Source organism: Sander vitreus, chromosome 7, assembly GCF_031162955.1.
Source record: "Sander vitreus isolate 19-12246 chromosome 7, sanVit1, whole genome shotgun sequence".
Lineage (NCBI taxonomy): Eukaryota > Metazoa > Chordata > Actinopteri > Perciformes > Percidae > Sander > Sander vitreus.
Window position 1 is genome coordinate 15,635,524 of NC_135861.1, and position 26,049 is coordinate 15,661,572.

General features: G+C 38.7%; 2 protein-coding genes across 3 annotated transcripts; both read right to left on the reverse strand.

The window, feature by feature from the left end:
• Positions 1–300: 300 nt before the first annotated feature.
• mapk14a (mitogen-activated protein kinase 14a) lies at positions 301–14,168 on the reverse strand. 2 transcript variants are annotated; one of them, XM_078254889.1, is made up of 12 exons: positions 13,763–14,168; positions 10,956–11,085; positions 10,695–10,753; positions 7,006–7,117; positions 6,724–6,753; positions 5,550–5,597; positions 5,330–5,444; positions 5,146–5,217; positions 4,270–4,349; positions 2,029–2,107; positions 1,688–1,861; positions 301–1,525 (listed from the first exon to the last, which is right to left on the reverse strand). In XM_078254889.1, the coding sequence occupies exons 1-12, from the start codon at positions 13,879–13,881 to the stop codon at positions 1,461–1,463; spliced, it is 1,083 nt and encodes a 360-aa protein (XP_078111015.1). In that variant the 5' UTR covers positions 13,882–14,168; the 3' UTR covers positions 301–1,460. The 2 variants fall into 2 exon arrangements, with proteins under 2 accessions (XP_078111015.1, XP_078111014.1); XM_078254888.1 differs by lacking the exon at positions 4,270–4,349 and adding an exon at positions 3,767–3,846 and having other exon boundaries at positions 13,763–14,167.
• A 712-nt stretch (positions 14,169–14,880) lies between these two features.
• On the reverse strand, positions 14,881–25,329 carry elapor1 (endosome-lysosome associated apoptosis and autophagy regulator 1). The gene is made up of 22 exons (XM_078254890.1): positions 25,206–25,329; positions 23,449–23,569; positions 23,119–23,299; positions 22,873–23,020; positions 22,695–22,775; positions 22,455–22,560; positions 22,199–22,348; positions 21,873–21,961; positions 21,475–21,652; positions 21,179–21,307; positions 20,581–20,671; positions 20,379–20,481; positions 20,143–20,280; positions 19,236–19,499; positions 18,170–18,346; positions 17,933–18,083; positions 17,310–17,403; positions 17,023–17,124; positions 16,791–16,917; positions 16,075–16,253; positions 15,739–15,904; positions 14,881–15,650 (listed from the first exon to the last, which is right to left on the reverse strand). The coding sequence occupies exons 1-22, from the start codon at positions 25,290–25,292 to the stop codon at positions 15,570–15,572; spliced, it is 2,943 nt and encodes a 980-aa protein (XP_078111016.1). The 5' UTR covers positions 25,293–25,329; the 3' UTR covers positions 14,881–15,569.
• Positions 25,330–26,049: the final 720 nt, after the last annotated feature.

Consider the following 26,049-nt stretch of genomic DNA (forward strand, 5'->3'; position numbering starts at 1 on the left):
GCCAATCTAAGGTTTTTCAATTTTATGTTGTAGTTTTCTGTGTGTTTTTTCCTCAAGAACAGGACGGATACAGCCCTAGTCATCATCGTAGGTGCTTAAGAGAAAGTCAAAATATTCCTTAAGTAAACGTCAACACATCAGGAATTTTCAAAATGCGAAATAAATGTGCAGGCGATTGTCCTCTTGGTAAAATCATCCACATCAATTCATGTATTAATTATCAAGTTAAATCACAGAATTGGGACGAATGATAAAAAGTTGTATGGGAAATAGGAAATAAATGAAAAAGAAAAACATAGGTCTCTTAAAAATAAGTCTTTATTTTGTTAAACAAAGGACTGAAGATAGTTAATTTGCTGGACTAAAAATAGTTTAAGGGATCTTTCAATTTGTTTATAAATACCACCTCCACAAAGTATAAATACATCTGAAATCCCTCTTTTACACATTTAAGCAGTATTTCTATTAGAGGTTTTAGCATGACACTTACAATTCCTGTAAACCAACAACACACTCTCGCAAACACACACAAAGTCTTTAACTGATGTACATACTAATATTGATTGCTTTATAACATAAGCACAATAAGTCAAAGATTAAAAAAAATAATGCACAGATATTTACATAGTTTTGAGTAGAGCATGTACCCATGAATATTTTTTTCTTACTTAGGTGCCTTGTTGAATAGCATTGTCCTTAAACAGCAGAGGCTCAGATTTTCCTGTGTAGCCAAAACATGTATAAGAGTCTCACAGAGCATCTAAACTATCAAAATAAACATTAAAATTGTGAAATTCAGTTGGTGAGCATTGAAGGTCAGTGACTACACAGAACAGGCACATTCCCAAATTGTCAAATACCTAAACATCAAATCTACTTCTGTCACTCATATGAAACTCTTCAGAGATCTCTCTTTTTAAATGTGGAAGCAATTATAACTGAATCACTTTACAAATACATGTGACCAGGTGCTATATGTAAGAGCTTGGCAGGGCGAGTGGTAGACTAGCATATTCCTCTTTCAATTGATAGGACACAGAAGCTTATTCATAAGTTACTCAAAAGAAAATTTAAAAACACAAAATAGCACAGCTATAGGTCCAGGTGTTTCAGCATCTCAGTGTCACAGTGACGAGTCATCAAAGTCTAAATTTAAAAAAATCTGAAGAATATAAAAATGATTTCAGCTACTGGCAAGAAGTGACATTTCCCCAGCAACAGACCAACAACATTAGTGGTTCATAAATAAGAATAATGATAACTGGTCAACCTCTTCCTTTCCCGGCGCTGGTAATGATTTCCTCGCAAGAGCTAATTGTGGACAATGTTTCCTCGGTTAAAAAAGACAAAGGCTGGTATGCACTCTCATACAAGTGTGTCTGACAGTTTAACAATAATGCACATGTTCGAGGTTGTTACAAATTGTCGGAGGCTGGACTTAATGTGGGTAGCGGGTCTCGTTACTCCATGTCGTCCTCATCGAAAATAGGAGGCTCAAAACTACACAACTCTTCGTAGGTTAATCCTGCAAAAAATGAGAAAATGTTCAAATACATATCTGGGTTCTTATACTGTCAGTATGGCATATATTAATACCTCTCTTTAATTTTTATTTTTTTTCTCTCCATATAACAGACATGAATATATTTGTACAGATTGTTTCTTTAGGTGTAGAATCATGACATACGTTTCCACTCTTCAATCTCCAGCTCGCGGCTCTCAAAGCTCTGGTCGTACAGCTCAGCCTCGGGCTCGTCGTCTGGGTCGTGGTACTGAGCGAAGTAGGGGTGAGCCAGAGCCTCGGCTGCGGTTATCCGCTTGTCTGTGTCCAGAACCAGCATTTTCTCCAGAAGGTCCACAGCTTAAAAACATATCAACAGAGCCAAATCTTAAACAGTCTATGATCCATTAAAGAAATGTCATATTACTCACACAAAAAAGCCCAAACAATTTATTTTGAAAACAAAATATGAATTGCAGTTAGAAGGGCTTACACCACAACACAATACAGCAGATGTATTGTATTACCTAGTGGGTTGGCACCAATGAACACATCAGCAAAGTTCCTCTTGGGCATGTGTGACAAGGAGCTGATGTAGTTCCTGGCCTGGAAAACACATACAGTAAATCAAATGTCAGCTCCTACTAGCAGCAACATGTCGGCCACATTCAGCCTGTTTCATAATGCTCACACATTTCCATGCTATGGATTCTATTCAGTGTAGCCACCTGCATGACATTATTACATTTCTATCTACAGACGTGACTACACTGTATCACATCAATGTATTTATATACTATAAAGAGTAGGTTGGTTGTAAAGCTTAAGCCCTATGCAGTACTTAAGGCTCAATGTTTATTTTTTAACTGAAGATTTTCACCCATATTTCTTATGACCCCACGCACCCAAAAGGTTTGACGTGTTTCTTTGTGCATGACAACACTGACTAGTGCAGTCTACAGTAAACAACGTCCTCATTTGGAGAGGAACAGTCCCTTTTACTGACCACTTATGGCAGAAAGCACAGCGACATAAACAAAAACATGTTTTATTAAGCAATATTAGTGAGAGTTTTTAGCTCCAATTGTCTGTTAGCACCGAGTTTTTGACTGCCTGAAGTGAGACGCAAGCAGTCAAAATCACATACACAGCTGCTGTCTATAGGTACGGAATGTGTAGCTTGTGGTAAACGTGATCGACAGCCCTGAGGTGTTGCCCAACTCAAGACGTTGAGGAAAAACATTGTGGTGTGGCTCATTTTGTCCAGTTTTAACAGTTAAAGTGTGCTAATACTATTTTTAATATCCAATTTTCATCATGAGTTTAATATTCTCTTTTAAAAATTTTCCAATAACAAATCTACATAAATTAAAAGAAATAAAATAATGAGCCCCAAATAGCCTGTAGAAAGAAAAGACTCTGCTGTTCTGGTATCCTGTGTGAATGAAGACTCTCTTATTCTACCGGTTGTAATTTCCTTGATAATAAACCTCACGGTGTAACAGAAAAGTTTAGGTTGCAGACTGACAATTATTCGTATTGGATTAATCGTTTGGAATGAAAAATAACATGTAAATTACACAAAAACATGTTGAGAGAAGCAAGACACTAAGTTTCAGGAGATGTGCAACCAAAACAGAAAGAAAAGCACAGAACAAAGCATCTTTCACAAAGAAATATGCAATAAGTAACGACTGTATCACCAACAGTAACCGCATTTATTAAACAGACTGTGCATGTTTAATTCTGAAGAGACCTTTTAATACCATCCCGAGTGAAATGACAAGCACACAAATGCCTTTATCACACAAATTCAGAGCCACTTCTGGCAATCATTGTTACAATCTCATGCAGCAAGCAGGTCAGACAACACACAATTAGAATTCAACTGGAAAACTAAAATCTTAAATCCTTGGTAGTGTCCCCTAGAGGTTGTGCTGCTCCTTATACCCAACTTGACCAGAGTAGAGTCAACTGAGTGATGCTCTCAGTGTGACCACCTTCATTTCCTTATCTCTTAAGATAATTCAATTAAAATAAAGATTTACATAGTTCATAGTAATCTTGGTATCAAATAGTATTGCTATTATGAATCCATATATGTTAGAATGGAACCATTTTGGGGTAACACTCAGGATAGATATAGGATACTAAGCTAAGAACTGTGTTGCTTTGAATGCAAAGAAAGAGTTCCAGCAGATCCGACGGTCCTCCCGCCTCGTTCTACTGTCTGGTCTAAAGAAAGTAACTGTGGATCCTGCTCACCTCATGGCTGGGCATCCTGCTTATGAGAGATGCTGGGGGCGTTCCTGTTAGACGCATTATCTGCTGAAGCTGGTTTATATCTATGAAGCTTGTGTCAAGGGGAGTATAGCGACAGAGCAGAGTAGGTTAAGAAGCTGCTTCTCAATCTAACACCGTGCGGATAAACTCTAAGTAAGCTGCAATGTTATGTTGAAAAGCAAGCTTCAAGCTTTGAAGCAAAATGTGACAAAAAAAAAAAAAAAAAACACAATACTTTGCATACAGTCAATCAGTGAAAGACAGAGCTCAAATCACCTGTTTCATAATCATATCATTACAAACGAACTTAATTCACCCAGTTAAAGAGGCAGAAAGCAAGTCTCGAACCCACAAAGCTGAATGCTGGAAAACATGCTGTCAGTTTGGTAGCAGAGCCACCAAGTTATTGCAAGTTATTAACAGTGTGGCAAGTTTGGAGCAGAAAACTGGTTAGAGAAAAATCTTGCATATCTTTGTGAACTCACAGACTCTGAAGATATTTTCATCAAGAGTTCGGGCCCTGGTGTTCCGACGAGCAGCAAGATTAGCTTCAACTGATCAATGTCTACCGGCACACGGTAAAGGAAGACCAGATGCTGGACAAGGGAGAATGTGTAATCTGACCTGTTAGCCTTCATCTTCCTTGTGAAACGTATTTGTTACTTATCTGAGATATTATATGTCACTATATTTACTTTATATTTCACACATGAGATGCGACAAAAGGAAAAAGCCTGCACATAAGTCTGCACAGAGGAGAGAACGTTGTGAATTGTAACCTGTAGACAACCACAACACAACAAAAAGTGGAGGCAGTGGACAGCCCGGTTGTACACTTAACTTACAAGCTCAGCCGTTAGTCTGAAAACGCTGGCAGGGGCAGAGAAAGATAAACAAAATATTGAGCACTGACAGCGCAGATCGATAAGCCCATACTAAGACTGGCAGTTGGGCATTGCAGAAAGTGGACCCGAGCCAATGATGCATACTGACGGTGTAAAAAGAGTTGAAGCACGGCAGTGGAAACATTACAGCAAAGGGCATGTGTCAAGCCAGAGAGGAAGTGTGGCAACAGTTACGTTCTGTGTTACGTTTGAAATATTAAAAACACCTCAGGCAGCATCATGTTGGAAGAGACAAGCAGGTTTTTTTTTTTTACATCAAAAGGACACAGAAAAGAAGCATTGCTGATAGTTTCTGCCACTGTTCTGACAAAAAACATAAATCAAGTACTGATTTATTATGTTTTTTTATGTAAATGCACGTTTAACCTGTTTTTTTTTTGTTATGCAAATGGTGTGTTAGAGTCCCTCCAGCTATGCAAGCTCTAAACATACTGTACTCTTAAATGAAAAGGATACGGTCGGTTCCAGGAAATAGAGTTTTTCCAGTAAGGAGTTCTGCCATTATACAGCCCACTGACCAAATATCCACTGAAACACAGAAAAGCAGCACACACACACATTAAGTTTCACTCGTCAAGCAACTCTTCTATCATTATGTATAGGTGGAAAAAGTCACTGGGGAAGATCTTTTGTCATCTACCTGTCATGTTGTAATGCATCCAGTTCAGCATTATCTCTGGTGCGCGGTACCAGCGGGTGGCCACATAGCCGGTCATCTCATCATCAGTGTGCCGCGCCAAACCAAAGTCCAAAATCTGGAAGCAATGGAAGTGCAAAAAAAGCTGAGTTGTTTGTAAAATCTTCACATTTGTGGACTCAGGATAAACCAATGTTTTAAATGAGAGCAGCAGTTCACTGACCTTAAGCTCACAGTCTTCATTTACTGCCAGGTTACTAGGTTTCAGATCCTGAAGAGAGGAAAGCCAAAATGTGAATTTGTGTAATTTAAGTTTAGGTGATGAACATCATTTTGGTTAGACAGTACATCTGAAATCTTGATTACTACTTTTTAGGGCTGCAACTAATTATTTTCAATGTCGATTCATCTGTCATTCATTTTCTCGATTAATCGATTAGTTGGTCTATAAAATGTCAGAAAATGGTGAAAAATGTCGATCAGTGTTTACCATAGCCCAAGATGACATCCTTAAATGTCTTGTCTTGAAGAAATGACTCAAACCGATTAATCGATGATCAAAATAGTTGCCATTTATTTTAATAGTTAACAACTAATCGTTTAATCAATTAATCTTTGCAGCTCTACTACTTTTACTCAAACGTCTTTTTATTAAAGCATACAATTTAACATACAATTCACTTGTACATTCTGAGAATCTTTTTTATGACTAATTCAAAAAATCTAATAAACAGTAAACTTAAAGTGGTACAACTTTAAATCAAAAGCAAAACAAGACAAGTAACAACAGCACAAAAACGATGGCAAGAACACCAACAGGCTGACCACGATCACCCACACTATCCCAACCCCCTATTCGCCCGTTTAAGCCCTCCCCATGTATCTCCACCCCATCCAACCTCCCTCACAGAGACCTTCACTCTAAAACCATTACAACTGACATATCGTGCTGCAGCTCTACTACTTTTCATGATTGAAAAACCTGTCCTTTTGATGTTGAACTTAAAATAGAAGCATTACATCATTAACAACATGTAAAAGTAAAGGTCCTGTTTGACTTCCCTTCAGTGTTTGCACAAGGCACAAGCCCAACTCTGCCAAATGGAAGACGTCATGAACCCTGACACACTTTTCTTTTACAATTGAGGCCAAAGACACTGTGACATTTGTCAGACAAAAAACAAAAATGTGTATGTGTATATTCACAAGTCTTTAGTAGTCTTTATACAGTGTATGTTTCCGGTGCAATATCATAACAATGTTTTCTGTGTGCAATAACCATGTGAAAATTCTCAGGTGCAATAAAATCTATATTCACAAGTAGTTTTTATACAGTATGTGTTTCATACATCTATTGTAAAAAATAAATAAAAAAACAACAACAACATGGCACTTACTCTGTGAATGATGTCTGCTGAGTGGATATACTGTTGAGAGATGGAGGACATGTACATTAAACTACAAGATGTATTGATTTACCACTACAGTACATATACAGTAATGTCATAGGCAGTGCAGTACAATGTAACCACTGATTGGGCTAACATTTGGGAAAATAAGCTCATTCGCTTTCTTGCTGAGTTAGATGAGAACATTGATCAATCTTTTCATCTGACTCTTGGCAAGAAAACAAATAAGAGAATTTCCCAAAACGTTGAGCTATTTCTCTAAAACCTCACCTTTAACCCTCTGAGGATCTGGTATATGAGGAACTGCACATGGTCATCTGTGAGTTTCTGACATTTCACTATGTTGTTGAGATCTGCCCCCATTAAGTGAGTCACAAGATACCTGTCAATCATAAAAGTTTAAAATAGACACAAATATCAGAAGGCATGTCAATGTTTTCTCACTTCATTAAAAGCCAGATGGATCTATGGATGGATCTTCCAACATTTCGTTCAACAGTTTGTTTGCAGTCTGAAACTAATTTCCAGTATGGCTATGTTAACCAGTTCTGCTGCTACTTCTTTTCAATCTAACTTCCCCTGCAAAAGGCACTGAAGGCCAAGACCTTCACAAATGAAACATCATTTAACAACACACCCAGATAAATAGGCATAATGGGACTGCATCAGTGGATAATTCAAATCTAATCCCAGAGCTGTTTAAAATGTCCAAACAGCATTTGTGACGAGAGCAGGATGCTACAGCCAAAGTACACAGAGCCATGTGCTGCTTCATCAGTCGGCCGCTCAACAAATACCCACTTCATGAATACTCTTCTAGTCGCACACAGTGCAGAGAGCGAGGCCTTAAAATAGCACATGGTTACACTTCAACTTATTCTAAGCAGCACACACGGACACAGACGCTGTCCAAAGTTCACTCGCCTTGGAAACAAAGGGATATAAATAGTGACCTCTGTCTTCCTCTCTCCTATAGGAACAGGAGCTCTGAGGAGCCTTACCACAGCGTAGTGACGCAGTGTCTGAATCTTTAGCCTAATGAACCATACTTGCAGCACCTGCATATATGGGATTTTTTCCTGCATATCATACTGCATTTAGAACAATTCTCATTTTACCATATTTCCTTCTGACAGGCTGTGACTCAGCATTTATTACCCTGCCTCGTAAGGGATAATGTAGAGCGAGCCGGTCATTATTAAGAATTAGAAGCCTGACAGGGTGATGCAGGACAGCCTGAAGGGATAAAGAACCAATCACTCTAAATGATCTCACTTATTACATGGGGAGTTACTAAAGAAATCAATAATTTGACACAAAATATTGATTAAAACATGATTTTATTAATTTAAACATGGTCCTCCAGAGTCTATGATCAGAACTGCGTCCATAGCAACAGTCCGTTATTCATAGCAGTGGTCTGCTATACAAAAATAACAGACCATAGAATTCCGTATTTGACCAATCAGAATGGAGTATTCAATAAAGCTGTGTAATAAGGAGGTTATGTTTTCGGGTCGCTTTGTTCGTTTGTCAGCAGGATTACAGAAAAACTACTGGCCCGATTTTTATGAATTGGTGGCGGGTGTAGCATGGGTCAAGGAAGAACCCATTAAGTTTTGGAGCATATCTGACTGATGGGGCGGATATACAAATTGTGTTTCAATTTCATTAATGGTGCAAGATAGGGCATGGCCTTGGCAGAGGTCTGCGCTCTTTGAATGCCCTTCTAGCTCCATACCACCCACCTATTTTCTCTCTATTCTTCCTTACTCTCAGGAACCAAGTCTCACACACAATCTACATGTGAGATCTTGTATTACTACTAAGCCTGTAACAATTATTACATAATTGTCAATTTTTTTTTCATAATCCCAGATTCTTTGTTTAACCGCAATTAATTGCCATCATTAGCGATGGTCTTAAGGGGTATGACTGGTAATTGTTGATTTTGTTTAGATATGCCAAATTGTAATTATATAAGTGATTATTGATTGGACTTTATATTTTTATTATCATTTCAATTGTTAGTTGTTGGCACTTGACCCTATACACGTTTATAGCAACAAAAATGACAAGGGGGGATACAGTTAGAAAAAAATGTTTTTTGATAATAAAGAGGCGTAGTTTACTTCATAGGCTGTGTATGTGTTATATATATATATATATATATATATATATATATATATATATATATATATATATATATATATATATATATATATATATATATATATATATATCCAAAAGTTGTATCCTGGGATTCATTCACAACTTTAATTTGTTTGCTAAAGTAATAAACAATTTTTTTTTTATTTGACTGAGACAATTATATTGTTAATCGCAATTATTTCTGAGACAATTAATTGTACAGCAAAATTTGGGATTGTTACAGCTCTAATTACTACTATATTATTTTCATTATCAAACTTGTAGTCTACAGCCTCAACCGACACTGACTCAAGTGACATACCTTGAGGCAATATATCAGACTTCCCCCTCCCTCTGGAGGAGCAAAAGGCTTCAAACTACTTTTTCACATATGCAGTAGTACTCACCACAACCTGTAAACAAGCTTTGATGTGAGTTCCCCTTTAAAAAAAAAATTCACAAAGATATTAGTCTTTACTACAGTATTTTCATGACATTGTCATGTAAAACATGAAAACATCATGTAGACACATTGCTTGGGAGAGAGGCTATTTGGGGACATGTGAATTCTGTTGAATCTTTTAAAAAGCAATTGAAGAGGCTTTTAGTTAGTCGAGGGGTTTTTATCGTTGTTTGTTACGTTTCCTATTTGTATTAACATTTTATTGTATTTTAATGTGTTGTATTGTGTTACATTTTATTGTGAATCACTTTGGGATTTTTATCGGTGAAAGGTGCTATACAAATAAACTTTACACTACGCTTTAGCACACTGTATTAGCCCCAGCTGTCAACTGAATGCCTTTTTCAGATTTTGCATTAAAAATGTATCTTGGGGTGGTCTGACAGAGGACAGCTCTCAATACAGGCATTAATGCACCTGACAACCCATTCTGAGCGGTCAGGGAGGCTTTAGGCATATGCTAAACTACTCGGAAAAGGTTAACTTATGACGAAGCTCAAATGTGAAGCATTTTCTGTTTAGCAGTGACTGCAGTTTCCTAGCTAAAAATCAGGAAGCACTGTCTCCAAGTTCTTGGGTTCTAGTCTTGGGAGTTGACTTATTCTCCCAGTGAGTGGGTGGGTGAGTTTCCTCCCACACAAAATGGCATGCATGTTAGATAATAGAAATAATACTGCCAATGCTGTTGACCAAGTCCTCAGACATGAAATGAGTCCCTGGGTGATGCACTGCCCACTCCCAAACTGCTTCAAAATATTTAGGATGAGTCAAATCTTGAGGAATAATTTCCATACAGGAATGTAGAAAGTATGAAATCAATAATTAGCATGGAAGAAAAATCTGACTCCAAGTTGAGACATATTCTTAGGTAGAGTGTCGACTGAAATCCGTCACAATTTAATCTTGATACAGTACAAGTCACTCAGTGTGTAGAGGAGAGAAAGAGACATTGCACACATGACGAGAGGCAGCACGCTCGTCTGAGGATTGAGTCACCATCTAGCTGTCCACTTCCCTTTTTCATATGACTTTTAACATCAAACAATAAATACCTGTTTGCCAGCAAAGCAGGTTATGTTTCACAAAGCCAGAAAGCTGGAAACAAAGGGAAGGAAGCTGGTGGTGAAACAACTCTAGCAGCAGCCTGCGAGTGAATAACTAACAGAGTTGACAGCCTAAGAAGAAATGTTCCAGTGTGTTTAGTCAGTTGGCCTGCCTCCAGGTGTTTCCCAGCCACAGCTAGGATTGTCTGCTGCTGTGAAACTACAGTAAATGCTGCTGTGTGTTGTTGCTGAGGTGAACTTGGGATGAAGGTTATTATTCTAAACAAACGCATTCAACTTACACATCAGTGAATTCCTTCAGACTAGTAGCAGGGCTGAAGACATCTAGGAGGCCAATCACCTGCAAAAAAATATGAAAACCACTGTGGAGTGAACAACCCAAAGAACAACAGGCAGCAACTGAACCATAATTATAAGTGAATAGGCAACATAATAAGCAAACACATTATGAGGCATTGCATAAGCGAACACAAACAACATTGTTTTTCTATTACTGTTCATCATCAGACCGAACAAAAGGGAAGAGAAACAAGTGGACTCACATTTTCATGTTTCATGTGCTTCAGCAACCGCATCTCTCTGTATGTTCTCTTGGCATGGATGATGGACTGAAATGGCCGAGAGAGCTTCTTCACAGCTATCTTCAAACCAGTCTTAACATCATATGCAGAGCTGTTGAAAAAAAGTGGGCAAACATTTAAGCTCAGTAATAATACACTTATCACTGTAACCCTACTTACAAGTCTTAATGTCAGCATGAGCAGGTTAAAGAATAAAACCTACATGTGAGGAAAATCAAAACACTTTGAACTAGAAATTAACTTGAAATGAAAAGCCAGCTTGTCATTTTTAGGCAGAGGAGAAAAACTGTTTTGGTTCAGAACGGGCTGAGTTTACTCTCAAAACCAAATTGGGTGCAGTAAGAGCTGCTGAAGGCTGCAGAAAAGGGCGCCATCAGCGGAAAATGTCATCTCTCAGCAGATTGGGAATAGCCCTGCCTGCAGTCTGTCCTGCTCTCTAAAGGCTGACTGTCTCTAAGCCAAACCCAACAATTCTTCCTGCTCAGCTCACCTAACCAGTCACAGCCAGTAGACAGCCACTGGTGACTACTGCTGGGACTCAGAAACCAGTGTGACCAGGAATACATTAACATCACACTTTGTTAATGCTGAAATATCCAATATTTCCCATACCAATGTCTTTTTGTGAGTCTTATTGAAAATGTGGGTAACCATGTCAAGCTATTAAAACATGCATATGTTTAAAAAAACATCTATAGGAAGAGCAATTCCACAACAACCAAATTATAAATATGGATCATCAAAAAAAACAAATATGCATTTTCAGAGAGAGTTATTTATTAAATAGAAAAAAGGACTTCAAGGCCTCTGGCCAAAACGTGTCAGAAATTATATTTTAATAAAAGCTGCACAGACTGACTGCTTTGATGGTATTCCAACTTTTTGGAATATTGTGGCTCAGTAGATAAAGCAGGTTGTCTATTAATCACAGGGTTAGTGGTTCTCTGTGACTGCGTGCGTGTGTGTGCATGTGTGTGAATTAGAGACAAATTGGTAAGTGCTTTGAATAAAAGCACTAAAAATGCAGTCCATTTATAAATAATGCTGATGTACGAGTCACTTTCTGATTGGGAGAACTAACTGTTATTATTATTAGTAGTATTTTCTATATACACTGTACAATTTTCCGGTATGTGCCATAACAACATTAAAGCTGTTACAGTTCCAGTAAAAATAAACTGGTCAGAAAGTCACAGTAAACTAACATGTAAACACTGACAATATAAACCAGTGTAGGGGGGGGAGGGGAACAATCAGTCAATGCACTGGGGAGCAGACAGTAATCTGACCAGCAACAGATTATCCTATTGCCCAGCAACAGCACAGCTGTCCGCTTCCATTTGCAAAACAAACATCTGCCAACTAAATTAAGTGTACCGCTGACAATGTTATGTCCTAGATAATATCAGCAGCATAACCTATTTAATCACCAAACCAGTGCAAAGGGACTATCCTATGAAAGCTAACACTTTTGCAATAGGGAAATCCACCTCACCAGCAAGGTCTTCTAAAAGAAATCAAGAGGCAAGATCCCATCTCCACTGTAAATGCTAATGATTCTATGCTGCAAATTTCATTAATACAATTATTTACTGAGAGCTGCATATAAGATGAGTAGTTATCAAGATGTTTTCATTACGGCTATTAAATATATTGAAATTGTATTGATATTTTGATGAGACTACCTATCTACCTACCTATATTTGTGATTTATATGACCAGGAAAGTTTCCTGGTCTTAATGGATGTTTTACAGTTAAAGTCACACAACAGTCTGGGCTAGGGCTGCAACTAACAATTAATTTAATTATAAATCAACCTGTTTTTTTGTTTTTACAATAGAATTAACATTTACTCTATAATATACCAGAAAAACTGAAACTAAAATGTTCAGTTATATAAAACAGAACAGCAACACATCCTGAAACCAGTTTTTTTTTGTTGCTAAATGACAATTAATCAATGATCCATCTAAATCGTTTGTGATGTTTTGTTCATCGACTAATAAATCGACCATAGTTTCAGCACAAATCTGAATTTAATAAACTACTCTACATGAGTGAAAATAAAATAAAAATGTGGCCACTTTGTCAACAATACTGTTTACTCTGAGACAATATCAGAGTATACTAAATATGTAACGTTATATCAATAAAGCACCAATATTATAAATATTGTCACATCATTCATATGAAGGTAGGGAGTCAAAACAGTAATAACGTTAGGTGTACAAGATCTTTCCAACACACATTAGCAACACCCAAAAATAACGTTATCTGTTTGCCTCATCTTTACTTACTCGGATTACAGCACCTGTTGGTGGGACTAATAATGTAAATTAAATATATTTTTCCAAACCAAATGTCATTAAAGTAGCCTTTGGAAACAGAATATGCAGCTCCATTATGTAATTAGAAATACTTATTGATTAGTCAGTTCTGCGATTGTCCACTGATCAGATAAAGACTCCGGTACTTTTCAACAGTTGAACGTTATTGTTAGTGAGCAGCTTCCTGTTGTGTTGCTTGTGTGTATATGCAGTTAAACAGATGAAATAACGTTACAAGTTTTACAAGTGGATAGCACGACATAGATAGAAAGTAAACAGGTTTTCTTGTTGAAAGGCACATCGTGGCTCCACCTTGCTAGCCAACAATCAAGACGAGCTAACCTAACTTTAGCATCTGCAGCACAGGCCTCGTCTAAATGAATGGAGGTTAAGTTAGGTGACTAACGTTAGACTGCACAAACGAACATAAAGTGATTTACCACACGGATCCGTAGGCGCCAGAGCCAACCGGGGACAGGTTTTGGTAGCGCTCCGGGACTTCCCATATCGTCTTGTTGACCTCATGCCGATAAAACTTGGGTCTCTCTTTCTGCGACATTCCTGCAGAACGAACTGCCGACCACCGACTTGACTTTCTGCTCTGAGGTGGGTCCTCCGAGGCTTGCAAGTTAAACTTTCCCCAAGTTACGAAAAGAGAAGCAAATTAAACGTTTCTCGTCGTTAGATAACTTTAAATAATCGAAAGTTACGGTGCTGCCTTCTTGCGAAATTTTGCACAATCACCGTCTGCTGAATTCACGTTTTAAAATCTTCACGCTATTTGTTCCTCTCTTCGCTTGCTTTCAGACAGCTCCCGAGATTTCACCCCGCTTGCAACACGTCGCAATGTCTCGCGAGAGAAAACAACAGCACAGCCGAGACGAGACCCTTCTTTTAACACATCCATCGACCCTCCATGTACTACGAGATGAGAACAGAAACCAAACTCAATTAAGTAATAAGACACCTCATCAAAAAAAATAGTCAAAATTGTGGAGTTATAAAACGACAGTCAGGGGTGGAATGATTATTTACATCCATTTGTGAGGACTAGTCAAAAAGTCCTATAGGATTTTAATCTTTTGCAATAGAATCCTTTAGGATTCCCATACATTTAAAAAAAAAAAAAAAATCCTAAAGGAATTCTATAGGAAATGTTTTTGTTCTTTTAGGATTTTCAGTCCTATTGGAAATCTTTTTTTTCTATTGGTTCCAATAAAATCTTTTAGGATTCCCATTTCATTTAATAGACACTGTGCTCCAGTTTTCTGCACTCAAGCATTGTACATAATAGAAAGAGTTGTTACCCCTTTATGCCACCTTTACATTACCGTTGTGGCCAACACTGGAAGCTTTTATTATAATTTCCGTCTGCTATTTCATCACTAAATTCACTAATTCATTTTTTTGGGTCGAGAAACCAACTGTGAAGATTTCTAGTATGAGCTTTTTTTTAGGAAAACGGATGGTTGAGAACCTCCACAAACTGACACAACAGTTAGCTATGCCTGCCAGGTCGATCTCGCACCTGCAAGCAATTAGCAAAACAAAATACTTTTTATAAAGAGTTATTTTATTAATTAAAGGCCACATGAAAATGCATTTTTAAACATAAGAAGTAGTAACATAAAAGCATTGTATAATGTATGTAAAGTGTTGTAATTACCTAATGCTCTGCAATATGATTTTACAAAGAGCTACTGAAGGCAGCATTAGAGGTTATTCTTAATTTCTAGAGATACATTTGTTATTTTTTTATTGTAGAAAATGTCTTTACTTCACAATAAAGCAAGATTATATCATATCCTTAGGTGCAGCAGAAAAGGTTATCAAAAGCTGTAGCAAATATAAATCACATATTGTCAAATAACATTATATGACTGGATGGCTGGTCTAATAAAAAAACAGAATAGCCTAATAAAAAAGAACAGAAGAAAATTAAATATACACTCACAGTTATGTAAAATGTACACAGATGTGTGAGAACACATCTACTACAATTGTAACTTTATCCGCAGTTTGGCTCTTATATCATTTTGAAACACACCATTGGGCTTTGAAAAATACAGAATCCCAATATGAAGACAGTATTAGGTTTGGCATCCTAACATATGACAAACAATACTAAATAAAATTGTTTTTTACATTATTGTAAAACTCCTTTTAATAAATAAAATGCATTCAACAACCCATCTCTGTAATCTGTGACTCCGTCTGTTGGAGCTTATTATCTAAAGTTTAACTGAATTAAGCGTCATCGGAGTCCTCCTCTCTTTGATGGCGTGAAGATGATTTAAGTGGAACTGAGTCAAATCCATCTGATGTCCTCTGAAAACACATTGATAATAAAATAAAGCATGAGAAGTTGCCTTATACCATAAGTAGCTCAATGTGTGTTAATGGAAGGGTTACTTACCTCTCGTGAAAAGGACTTTATTTTGGTGAAGAAGGATTTCTTGGTGAGGTCCATGAGGTCGTCCTCTGCGTCCTCTCCCTCCATTATTGCACAGCTGTCTGCAGTGGGCAGCTCACACTCTCTACCCTCAGAGCTCATCATCAGCTTGGAGTACTTATACTGCAACCTGCAGACAGAGAATGATAAAAAAATAATATCTGGTCAACATAAATTACAGTCTCGTCTTTGGAGTTTTCATACTATAAAGCTTAAGTTTTAGCTTTAATCTTATTTACTAGTATGACATATTAGTGCTTTAACAAACACCAAAGGAAATGTGAAGCTCAGCAGTCTCACTTGCGTGTCTTCTTCCAAAAATAGCAGCTGATACTGATGAGCAGCACAGCAGCAATCGTTCCTGTGGAAACACCGAATTTGAGCCAAAAATCCAGAGTCACACAGGCGCTGACTTTTTGTGCTGGTAGTGACTCTCCGCCGTAACACTGCAATGGCTGCTGCCATACATAGGTGGTTCTCTGAAACACACACACACACACACACAAACACACACACGCGCGCGCACACACACACACACACACACACACAGACAGTTAGATTTGCCTTGGTCACATATGAGATCACTACTTGAATCCTAAAATTTTCAGTATTTTCCTTACAGGAATAATGAGCTTTAGAGTTGTTGGTAGGCAGATTTTGTTACCCTTGACAGAGTCCAGTCCAGTCTTAATGCTAAAATAAGCTAACCGGCTGCTAGCTGTAGCCTTATATTTAATGGACAGACATGAGAGTGGTATCAGTCTTCTCATTTAACTCTCTGCTAGAAAGCAAATACATATATTTCTTAAAATGACAAACTATTAGTGATTCACAGCATCCATATCACACTTACAGTACCTTAAGTGAAATGCAAGATGCCCCTATCTGGGGCTAAATGATCATATAAAATGGAAGTTTCCAACACAACACAAGTTTGTGATCAACCTGTGATGGGTTTGTGGGGTTGAGGAGGTAAAACATTTTTTGTCAATATGTCCGTGTCTGTGCAGCACTACCTGTATTCCCTGGATGCAAGCGCTGACAATCTCTCTATAGTGGTTTTTGGTGCAGAGTGGACATGCATGCTGGCTCTGCCACAGAAAGTGGAAAGTACAACCATCACACGTCCCCTCTGAACAGTTACTGTGGAAGAAAACACAGATAAGAGATCACAATTTTGTGTGATGAAAAAGATCTCCAAGGAGTCTTGTGGGGTCAAAAGTTGAGCTTGGTCACAGTGAAAGATACCTTGGCAGCGTGATGTGGTCTTCAGCAGTCACTGTGGGATTGCATCTCAGTCTGACGGTGGCTGATCTGCCTTGTTTACAAGCCTGAGTCGTCTCGCTGGACCTGGAAACATCACAAACATGACGAACATAAAGGTTTCAACTTTCACTATGTGATATATTTTTAGACTGTTTTTGATTCTGTATTACATTGCACAATTCAACAAATTATCAAACTTCCAGCATCACATATTTACTATTAAAAATATGTATTAGAAAGCATCACAATGGAGTTGTTATTTTACTTACTTGTAATAGAAGATGACATCTGGCAGGCCGGAAGCAGAGGGAAACAGCCATTTTGGAGATGAGATGCTACCCAGGGTCGTGTTAGTGGTCACACCTTCAGAATAAGATGATATAATATATAACAATTAATACAAATTGTAATTTTTTATCTGATATGTGACATGCACAAAATGTAAACCAGCAGTTCCAACTTTTATTGGAACGTATATTTCAACCTTTCGTCACAGGCTGCATATGTCTGAGATGTGAGCCGTTTAACCCAAGAGCTATTTTCCCTTTTTTAGACTTTTTTTTATTTGCCTGAGGAGGTACAACTACACTATAGGGTATGAAACTACACAGTCATAAAACTACAAGTCTACAGCCACGCTAATGGCTCTGTGAGGCTGTACTGTGGTATAATGGTGCTCTGAGCTAAATGCTAACGTCAGCGTGCAAAAAGCTCACAGTGAGAATACAGACGAAACAATATATAACATAAATGGCAATATGTGTTGTCCTTTATTAATATCAGGACGTTTTTAACACAAATTTTCCGTAAATGAATACATTTGGTATTGAAAAATCGTACAAACATATCCTCTCATTTACAGCAATAGATGTCTGCAGCATTCAGTCCATACCGATGAGTGCGTCACCAATGATGAAGGGCTGGGTGGACACCATGCTCTGACTCCTGATATCAGAGGGAACCACAGTGGACTGACACATGTAACCTTTGACCTCTCTCCTGCTCTCTGTCACATTGTCCACACAGGTAGCTGATACTCTACCCTGTAAGAGAAACACAGCAGGTTTAAATGCAACGTCAAACTAAATTTGACAAAAAAAACAAAGTCATCAGGATCACAGCTTCTCACCTCTTTCCCACACAGACCCAAATTAAAGCGATTGAAATATCTTAGGCCTTTGCTGGTGAAGCGGGGGCTGCTGTGGAAGCCGGTGACGTTGGACAGAGGAGAAAAGTCATAGTGTAACAGTGCGCCTCTTTTCGTCTGAACGTCCAATGCACAGTCACTGAGACAAGATGTGTGGGCCTGGAGGATGGAGAGGTACATAAACGTGCTGTTTACAGTGGGTGGAATAATATCATGTTCCAGCTAGGGTAAACCCAAATAAGACAACTGGGAAATGCTGATATCAGCTGGAATATAGAGGCATGCAAACACCTAACTCTGCCTGCTGTTACAGTAGAGGGCGTCTTATCAGTGAATCTTAAGTTTATTTTTTGTGTTTTTGGAACTGTGTTGTTGTTTTGTTTAGAATTAGATATGTGAAAGCTATGTGATGTGGCTCAATATACTGTATATTTGGTGAGAGGTAAATAGCAGACCACCAAATGCTGGTAACAAAATAATTCAAAATCAAATATGGCAGAACATAGTGTCAACATGAGTACGTTCACTTTTGCGTAGAATGAGAAACAGAGTAATTGCGTAATAAAAGAAATGAACATGTTGAGTGTTATACAGATATAGGCAGAGATATAGATACATTCAGGGACATAGCCAGGGATTTAGAAATGCTGAGGTCATCAGTCCAAATTCCCACAAAAGTTTATATAACTTTCTGATTTAAATTTTTTTTACATTTTCTTTTTCAAATAAATAATTATAATAATAACAAATAAAATATATATATATAATTTAATAATATTTTTTTATTTTAATAATAATTTAGTTTTTTTATTATAACTAAAAACAGTTGAACATAGAGAGATAGAGTCTACAAATATAAAAATCAGCCTTCAAAAGCCCCCCACAATGTGTAATTTGAGAGTATATGTAGAAAATATACTCCTCTCTGGTCGTTAAGGCCCAAAAATCCCCAAAAGAACCCCAAAGACAAGACCTTTGTTTTTTATTTTTATTTAGTCAGGAATTTGTATTTAGAGCTTTTCAGTGGAAAGGATTTTGATCCCATTACCTTGTTTCTCTGTGTGTTTGGTCCACACTGAACACAAGCAGCCTCTCCAACAGGCTGAATGGCCCTGATGAAGGTGTTCGGTGGGCAGCTCTTACACACTCCTGTCTCATTGACCATGTAGTGTCCCGGTGGGCAGGGAACACAGGCGGAGCCAACCTTAGCGAAACTCAGGGCACAGCGGCGACACTGGGAGGCCACACCTCCGATCACATTGGTGATGTGGATGGAGAAGATCTTTGCAGCATCAGCGCTGTATTTCCTCTCCTGAGGTACAAGAAACACAAGGTGTCATTCACCAGCTAAGTCGCTCTACACACAATGTAGTTGTTGGTTCTGATTAAAGGAGATTTTTAGAAAGTCTATCCCTATTTTCTACTCAGTTCTCATGCTGTCCATGTGCAAAAGTCATTCAAATTTTTTCAAAGTGGCCACAAAGCTCCAGACTGCCCCCTAGAGTTCAGTGCAATAACTGGGGCAAACTCACCGTCCCCAAAAACCCCAAAACACTCCACAAATCAGCAAACATGATACAGCAGTTTGTCATAACAAATTCCAATGAGAATTTCAAATGTTTCCAGCCATAATCAGTAAATAAATTCACAGTATTTATTGCTACATTTGGTGCTTCTTTTTCTTGCCCTCTTGAAAATCTAATGGATGTGTCAGGCTTCCTCTTACATGTACCCATAGTTCTCAGCATGTTGTTTTTACACTGTCTGATTATAACAGAAATTGATTGACTAAAACAGAAATTACAAAGTGTGGTACCAATGTAGAAAAGAAGAAACACTGAGAGAGAGAGACAAGAGTATAACGATATTTATGTATAAAATATACATTCTTAAACACAGACACAAAGTGCACATACTAACATATATAAACTATAACATTAGGGATTTAGTCTCACCACATTAAGTTCCTCAGTTCGTTGAAATGTCCAGGTGAAGCTGGCAGTGCTGTTGCTCTGGATCAGGTAGGAATATGACTGTTTCCTGTTGCTGCCTTTCCACTGCTCCACCACATCATTATTCCACTGGTTATAACCCTGCAGAGAAATACACTCACCTCATATATATATATATATATTTATATGTATATATTCATACTGATGTTAACCTTATTTATATGAGCCTTTCCGCTCACCGCCAAGAAGTAAAATTTGCAGTCAGCTGTACATGTGGTCTCAAAGACGAAGGTGATGCGAGAAAGTTCACTCTCACTGTCTTTGGTCATGGACTGAGGCAGCCTGTGGAAACAAGTGGCATTTCATTCAATGTTTATAACTGGGATTTATAGTGTTTACATATTAAGATGTTTAATTCCTTTCAGAAATGTTTGACTTTACCTGTATCCAGGGACATTGAGCATGAGCATCAGGTAGTCTGTGTCCTGATCCCCGGGGGTGGTGTAGACATACTCTCCAGCCACCTCCCATGCTGTCATTACAAATACAATAAAAAAAATAAATAACACATTAACACTCCAATACTATCCTTCAACCAATGCAGACAATAATTGAGGTGGACATGCGGCGTCTTTAAAATAACTCTTCTAACATCTGTATACTGTAAATAAGGATCAAAGCATGAATTAATACCATAAGTAATGCATAGTCTTAACCTGTAAATTAATCTTTGACCCTGGAAATAGTAGCAGACAAAATAACCATACCAGCTTTTGTACCTTTGCACTTTAAGATTATTTTGTCAAATGCTGGGGCTGTTTTGTTGGTTATTTTATGAGAATTACATCCTGTACTTTTCCTTTATCTTACATTTTTCTGTTCCAGAAAACTGCTTTTTGGATGTTGTGCTATTTGTGCTTTAATCATTTCTGTTCCCTTTCTGTTCTGTGCCTTTTAGAGTATTTTTTCTGACTGTGATGATTATCATTCAACTGCTGTGATGTCTGCCCTCTCCCTCTACACTGGGTTGCCTTCTCACCCGTGCTGTGTTCGGACTCGCCGAACTCTCGATGGAAGATGGAACTCTTCATGTTGCTCGGCATCATGTTCCACCATTTGTACTCGAGACCCATCACTGGTTCCGTGCCAGAAGGGCACTTGGTACAGGCTGTGAGTAAATAATATGTCATTAGGTCAAGGAACCCATGGACTAAAAAACAGTTATGACAGTTTTATATACTGTCACAGTTTTATATACTTTTTTACTGTCTAATCAGTTTTGGTTATTTTTACAGCGACAGCAGATAGAGTATAAGGAGTGTACTGATTCTGCACCTGTTCCGTTTGAGTAGAAACCATTGTCGCAGGGTTCACAGGTGGAAGAGTTGGTGACAAAGAAACCCGGGTTACATGGAGGACAGGTTTGCTTCTCCCCTGATGGAGGCAGTTTCACGGCTCCTTCAACAATCTCACTGCAGATCTTAGGCTCGATCCACTTGTACATGAGCTGAGTCTGAGACGCACAGCAAGCCAGACAGGTACACATGAAAGAAGCCACCAGATGCTCTGTGGCACACACAATCGGCCCAGGCAATTTATATTTAAAGAAACCTAATAGTTGCACCAGATGGCTGCTAGCTATTTACTAGGTAAAATCTCTCTCTGTGTGTTTACCTTTACTCAACCATGCATAAGCTCTGCCTCAACACACGTCATGTCCTTTTCTACATTACCTTTCCTTCAGAGTCACAGGGAGTGTGAGTGTAGAAGTAGTCACTGTTTGTACACGCAGGTCTCGGTTTGCAGCTCCCTGAACCAGCCACTGGAAAAATAGTAACCGAGCCAGGGGGGGGAAACGGTGGGCGGGGACGAGGGAAAACACACAGCTCACATTAAGATCCAGAGATAAGACAAACCTTACACACTTAAGCAGTAAATGCAGTATTTGCATGCAGAACGCCTTGCATGTGTGTGCGTGTGTGTGTGTGTGTGTGTGTGACGTGTGTGATGTATGCTGATCAATGATATAACTGGTGTCAGAAATTCAAACCTTTCATACCTGAATATTTGTCCTGTTCGCACTGATGGCAAACGGTGGCGCCCTTGTTGGAGTAGGTTTCAGCAGGGCAGGGGGTACAGCGGGCAGATCCTGCTTTTGCACTGTAGGTGCCGGGTTTACAATGGAAACACTCTGATGTGTAGGCCACCCCTGGATAAAAACCATCAATCAACTTGTAATCATTACCTGGAAAAAGTTGAGGAGTGAACAAATGTTTAAAACTGCTGTACTCAACACACTACAGGCGATAATTTACCTGAGATGGCAATGTTCCTTAACAGCACGGGCTTGACAGCACTGCCCTGCAGAGTATACGCAGTGGTTCTCCAATACAGCACATTGTTGCCGCTGTTAAGCTCAACCTGCACAGAGTGAATGTGAAAATGAGAAAAGAACAAAAGAGAAAACATGAGAGCTTCTAATCTGAATTCTCCGGCAAATGACAACCAGATGCCAGCAGGTGTAATAAAACACTCTACGCTACACTCAGACAAACCCTGTATTTGCTAAAGTTGCTTTCAGAGATCTTCATCCACCGGCTCTCTGTGTCTGTAGACTGACACTGGTCATTCTGAATCTAAGGAGAGGGGAAAAAGATTCAGATGTGACCAAATATCCACCCCAAAAAAACAGCCATCTTTGTCAACATCAACAGTCGTTTTTGAATTACTTACATAGAACTCAAAGTAAATGCTGTTGTCAGGGTAGAAATATTCAAAGGACACAGTTCCAGGTTTCTTCAGGCTCACAGCATAGGACAGTGTTGCAGTGCACTCATCTGTGTTTGAGGCTACGTAATCACCCTTTGGTGTCCAGGTTGAACTGGAGAAACATCAGCGGCAGAAACCGTTTGATGAGCTTCTTGAAACAGTAAGAGCTTTGATTGATAAATACAATTAAAACAAAAAATGTATACTAACTTGGAGCAGTCTGTGTGGGCATCCCCGCCGTTCGTGGGCAACCCATGGGTGACAAAACCAGACGGCAGGCTGTCCCACTCATCGAAGGCCTCGCCGGTGCCCAGAGAGTAGGTGCCTACAGCACACTTCTGGCACTGCTGCGACTGCATGTTGAGGAACTCCCCCTCACTACAGGAGAAGGCTGCAAGAGGAAGAGAAAGAAAGAGGCCACATTGGAAATGTATCATGGAGATGTCGACAACGTGACAAGGAACAGATAAAAGAGTGTGGTAACAATGTAATATAAATAAAGCTGTAATACAGATTGAGGTAGAAGAGGAGGACACTCACTGCACTGAGTGCCTTTGACTGGATCTGGGAGGCCTGTGCATGTGTCGGCTTTGTTGGGAACCGCCACTCTCCATCGTGACCCGAGTACGTCACACTCTGTGTACTCAAAGTGATAATCTGACTGCAGGGACAAAACACAGGTGTTAGTTTCACACAGCTGGTGAAAACACACTATATACACACCACACATACTACATCAAATAGATAATAATAGATAATTTATACATAAAGATGCAAGTCAGCATGCATGTGAACAGCAGATGGAGCTGTTATTACGAGTTCACCAGATTGTTTTACACCTCTGGAATTTCTTTTACAAAACCAGTTAAGCCTCTTTTCCAAATAAAGTCACAGCTAATATTTGCCCAGGAGGCCGTCTCAACTGTTTTACTTATCAAGGATGTGCTGCAATTCTGCACCAGTAAAACTCCCTTCAGGGTTTATTTACTTATAGCCAAGGGGGAGAGATGTTGATCCATCCAATCCTTTTGTAAACATGTAATTTTCAGTGTTGTCGCAGGACTTTGGAGACAGCAGGAGCTCAGGTGCAAAGCTTTTGCAGTATTTGTCTGTCGTGCTTTGATGGTTTATGGAGCTGACTGACAAACACCGTCCCACCCGTTCCCCCCTGTAATGATGTAATTTGGGATGTGACTTAACGTTAAAAGTTATCTTGTAGATCTGACACCTTCTGAAACAAGCCGTGAGTACTGACACAGTGTTATCTTGGTCAACAGCAGGCTGTAATATTCCAAGTAGTCAGACTAACCCAAGCCCACACATAGCCTTGTGGGATTAATATTTAACAGAAACAGAGCAGCAGCACTCCTCTGGGTCTGTGTTTTTGATTAGAGCTGCTACATTAGCGGTGGTTGGGGTATCAGGTGAATATGTTTGGGTGGGAGGATCTGATGTAAAAATGCATCAAACTGGGGAAGTGCTGTAGCCTAATCACCTCCTTTAAACAAACATGAGGAAACCAAGGCAACGGGACATGATGACCGCTGTGCCTCATGGTCAATGGATTGGCATGGAAACTAACTCACCTCCTTCCCCAAATCATCATCACCTATAAGCCCAATAGACTCAAATTACAAGACTACGGATATCTTGTGCTAACGTTTTCCTTACAGCTCTCATGTCTTAATTCTACACATCTGCGGTAAAGTATGGTGATAAAAAAGAAATGGTTTGAGTATTATCAAACTGTAGTGTTATGCAAATGAAAACAGATATACAAGGGCGAGGAGAGCACGGCAGTGGATATAACATATGGACATTCTAGTAAAACAAGTGTGCATTAACCATAACACACTGAAGCAAGCAGAAGTGAAGTGACTAATGTAATGTAATGCAAAACATATTTCCTACTCACAATATGTAACGGAGGCAGACTACTAGTCCTGCTAAAATGTACACTCTTCTTTACTTGTATTTATTTTAAAGGCTAAAGTCAAACATAACACTTGAACACGTTTCCCTTATTATCAGGAATAACTGGCTAAAGCTGTTTAAGAGGCTTTAGGTCAGCCATTTCAACATTTTTAGAAATGTGGCATGTAGCATATTTTGCTGCCTTTAAATTACATTTTCACATACACCTCATCCATAAGCAATTTACCTGATTAAACCTTAATATGCCTATTCAATTGTCGTAATAGGAAACAATTCACACCTGAATAATGTTAGCTTTTGGGGGGAGTTGATATTATTTATAATGTAGTTGGCTAACAATAAAACAATATTAATCTTCTCACCTCTTTGCACATGGGCAACTCCGCATTGGTTTGTGCCAAAAGCAACCACAGTAAAAGGTGGCGCAGGTGTACCGGGCCTCGCTGCATCGTCGCCTTCGGTCAGTGCTGAAGTGATGGAGACGGAGGAGCAGAGGGTTGACCTGCACCCAAAGGTGCAGCCCGCCTGGCGGCTGGAGGCGCGGCTGCACGCTGAGCAAACATTCTCCTGGATAAGTGGCTCTGGTACCTGTTACTCTGAGTCATCTTTTAATGCTAAGGCTTGTGTTGTAGGCTACCTGCCTTCTGCTAGCATTATTTGTCCTTATCGTTATTAATCTTCAAGAAAAAATGATTAGTCTACTTAGCACGGTTACACGTATTTTTAGCGACTCGATCATGGCTAATAAAAGTGGTGGATTTAAAAAATATAGCCTATATATTTATTTCGGTAGCAAGTGGCCGTTTCGTCATTTTTACAAAGGGACACAGCAGATACATGTGGGGAAAATAATGAGTAAACACTTAATATAATTTAATATTAATTATAAATAATTATATATATAATTATAATATTAACACTTAATTTAATATGGACCAATGACACGTGATCGGAGGGAAGCATTCGCAAAAACAAACATCATATAACGTTGGTATAAAGAACTTTCACAAACATGTTTCCTGATTCCTAATGAGATTAAAACAAATGTAGAAAGTAAGTAAATGAGGGATGAAAACAAAATCACAGGATAGGCCTACACTTAATCACACTATAAAATGAAGAATATAATGTACCATTTAAAAAAAAAAAAAAAAAAAAGGAGGGAAGCATTCGCTTACAATTGTTTTCTTTTGAAAGGTTTTTCCG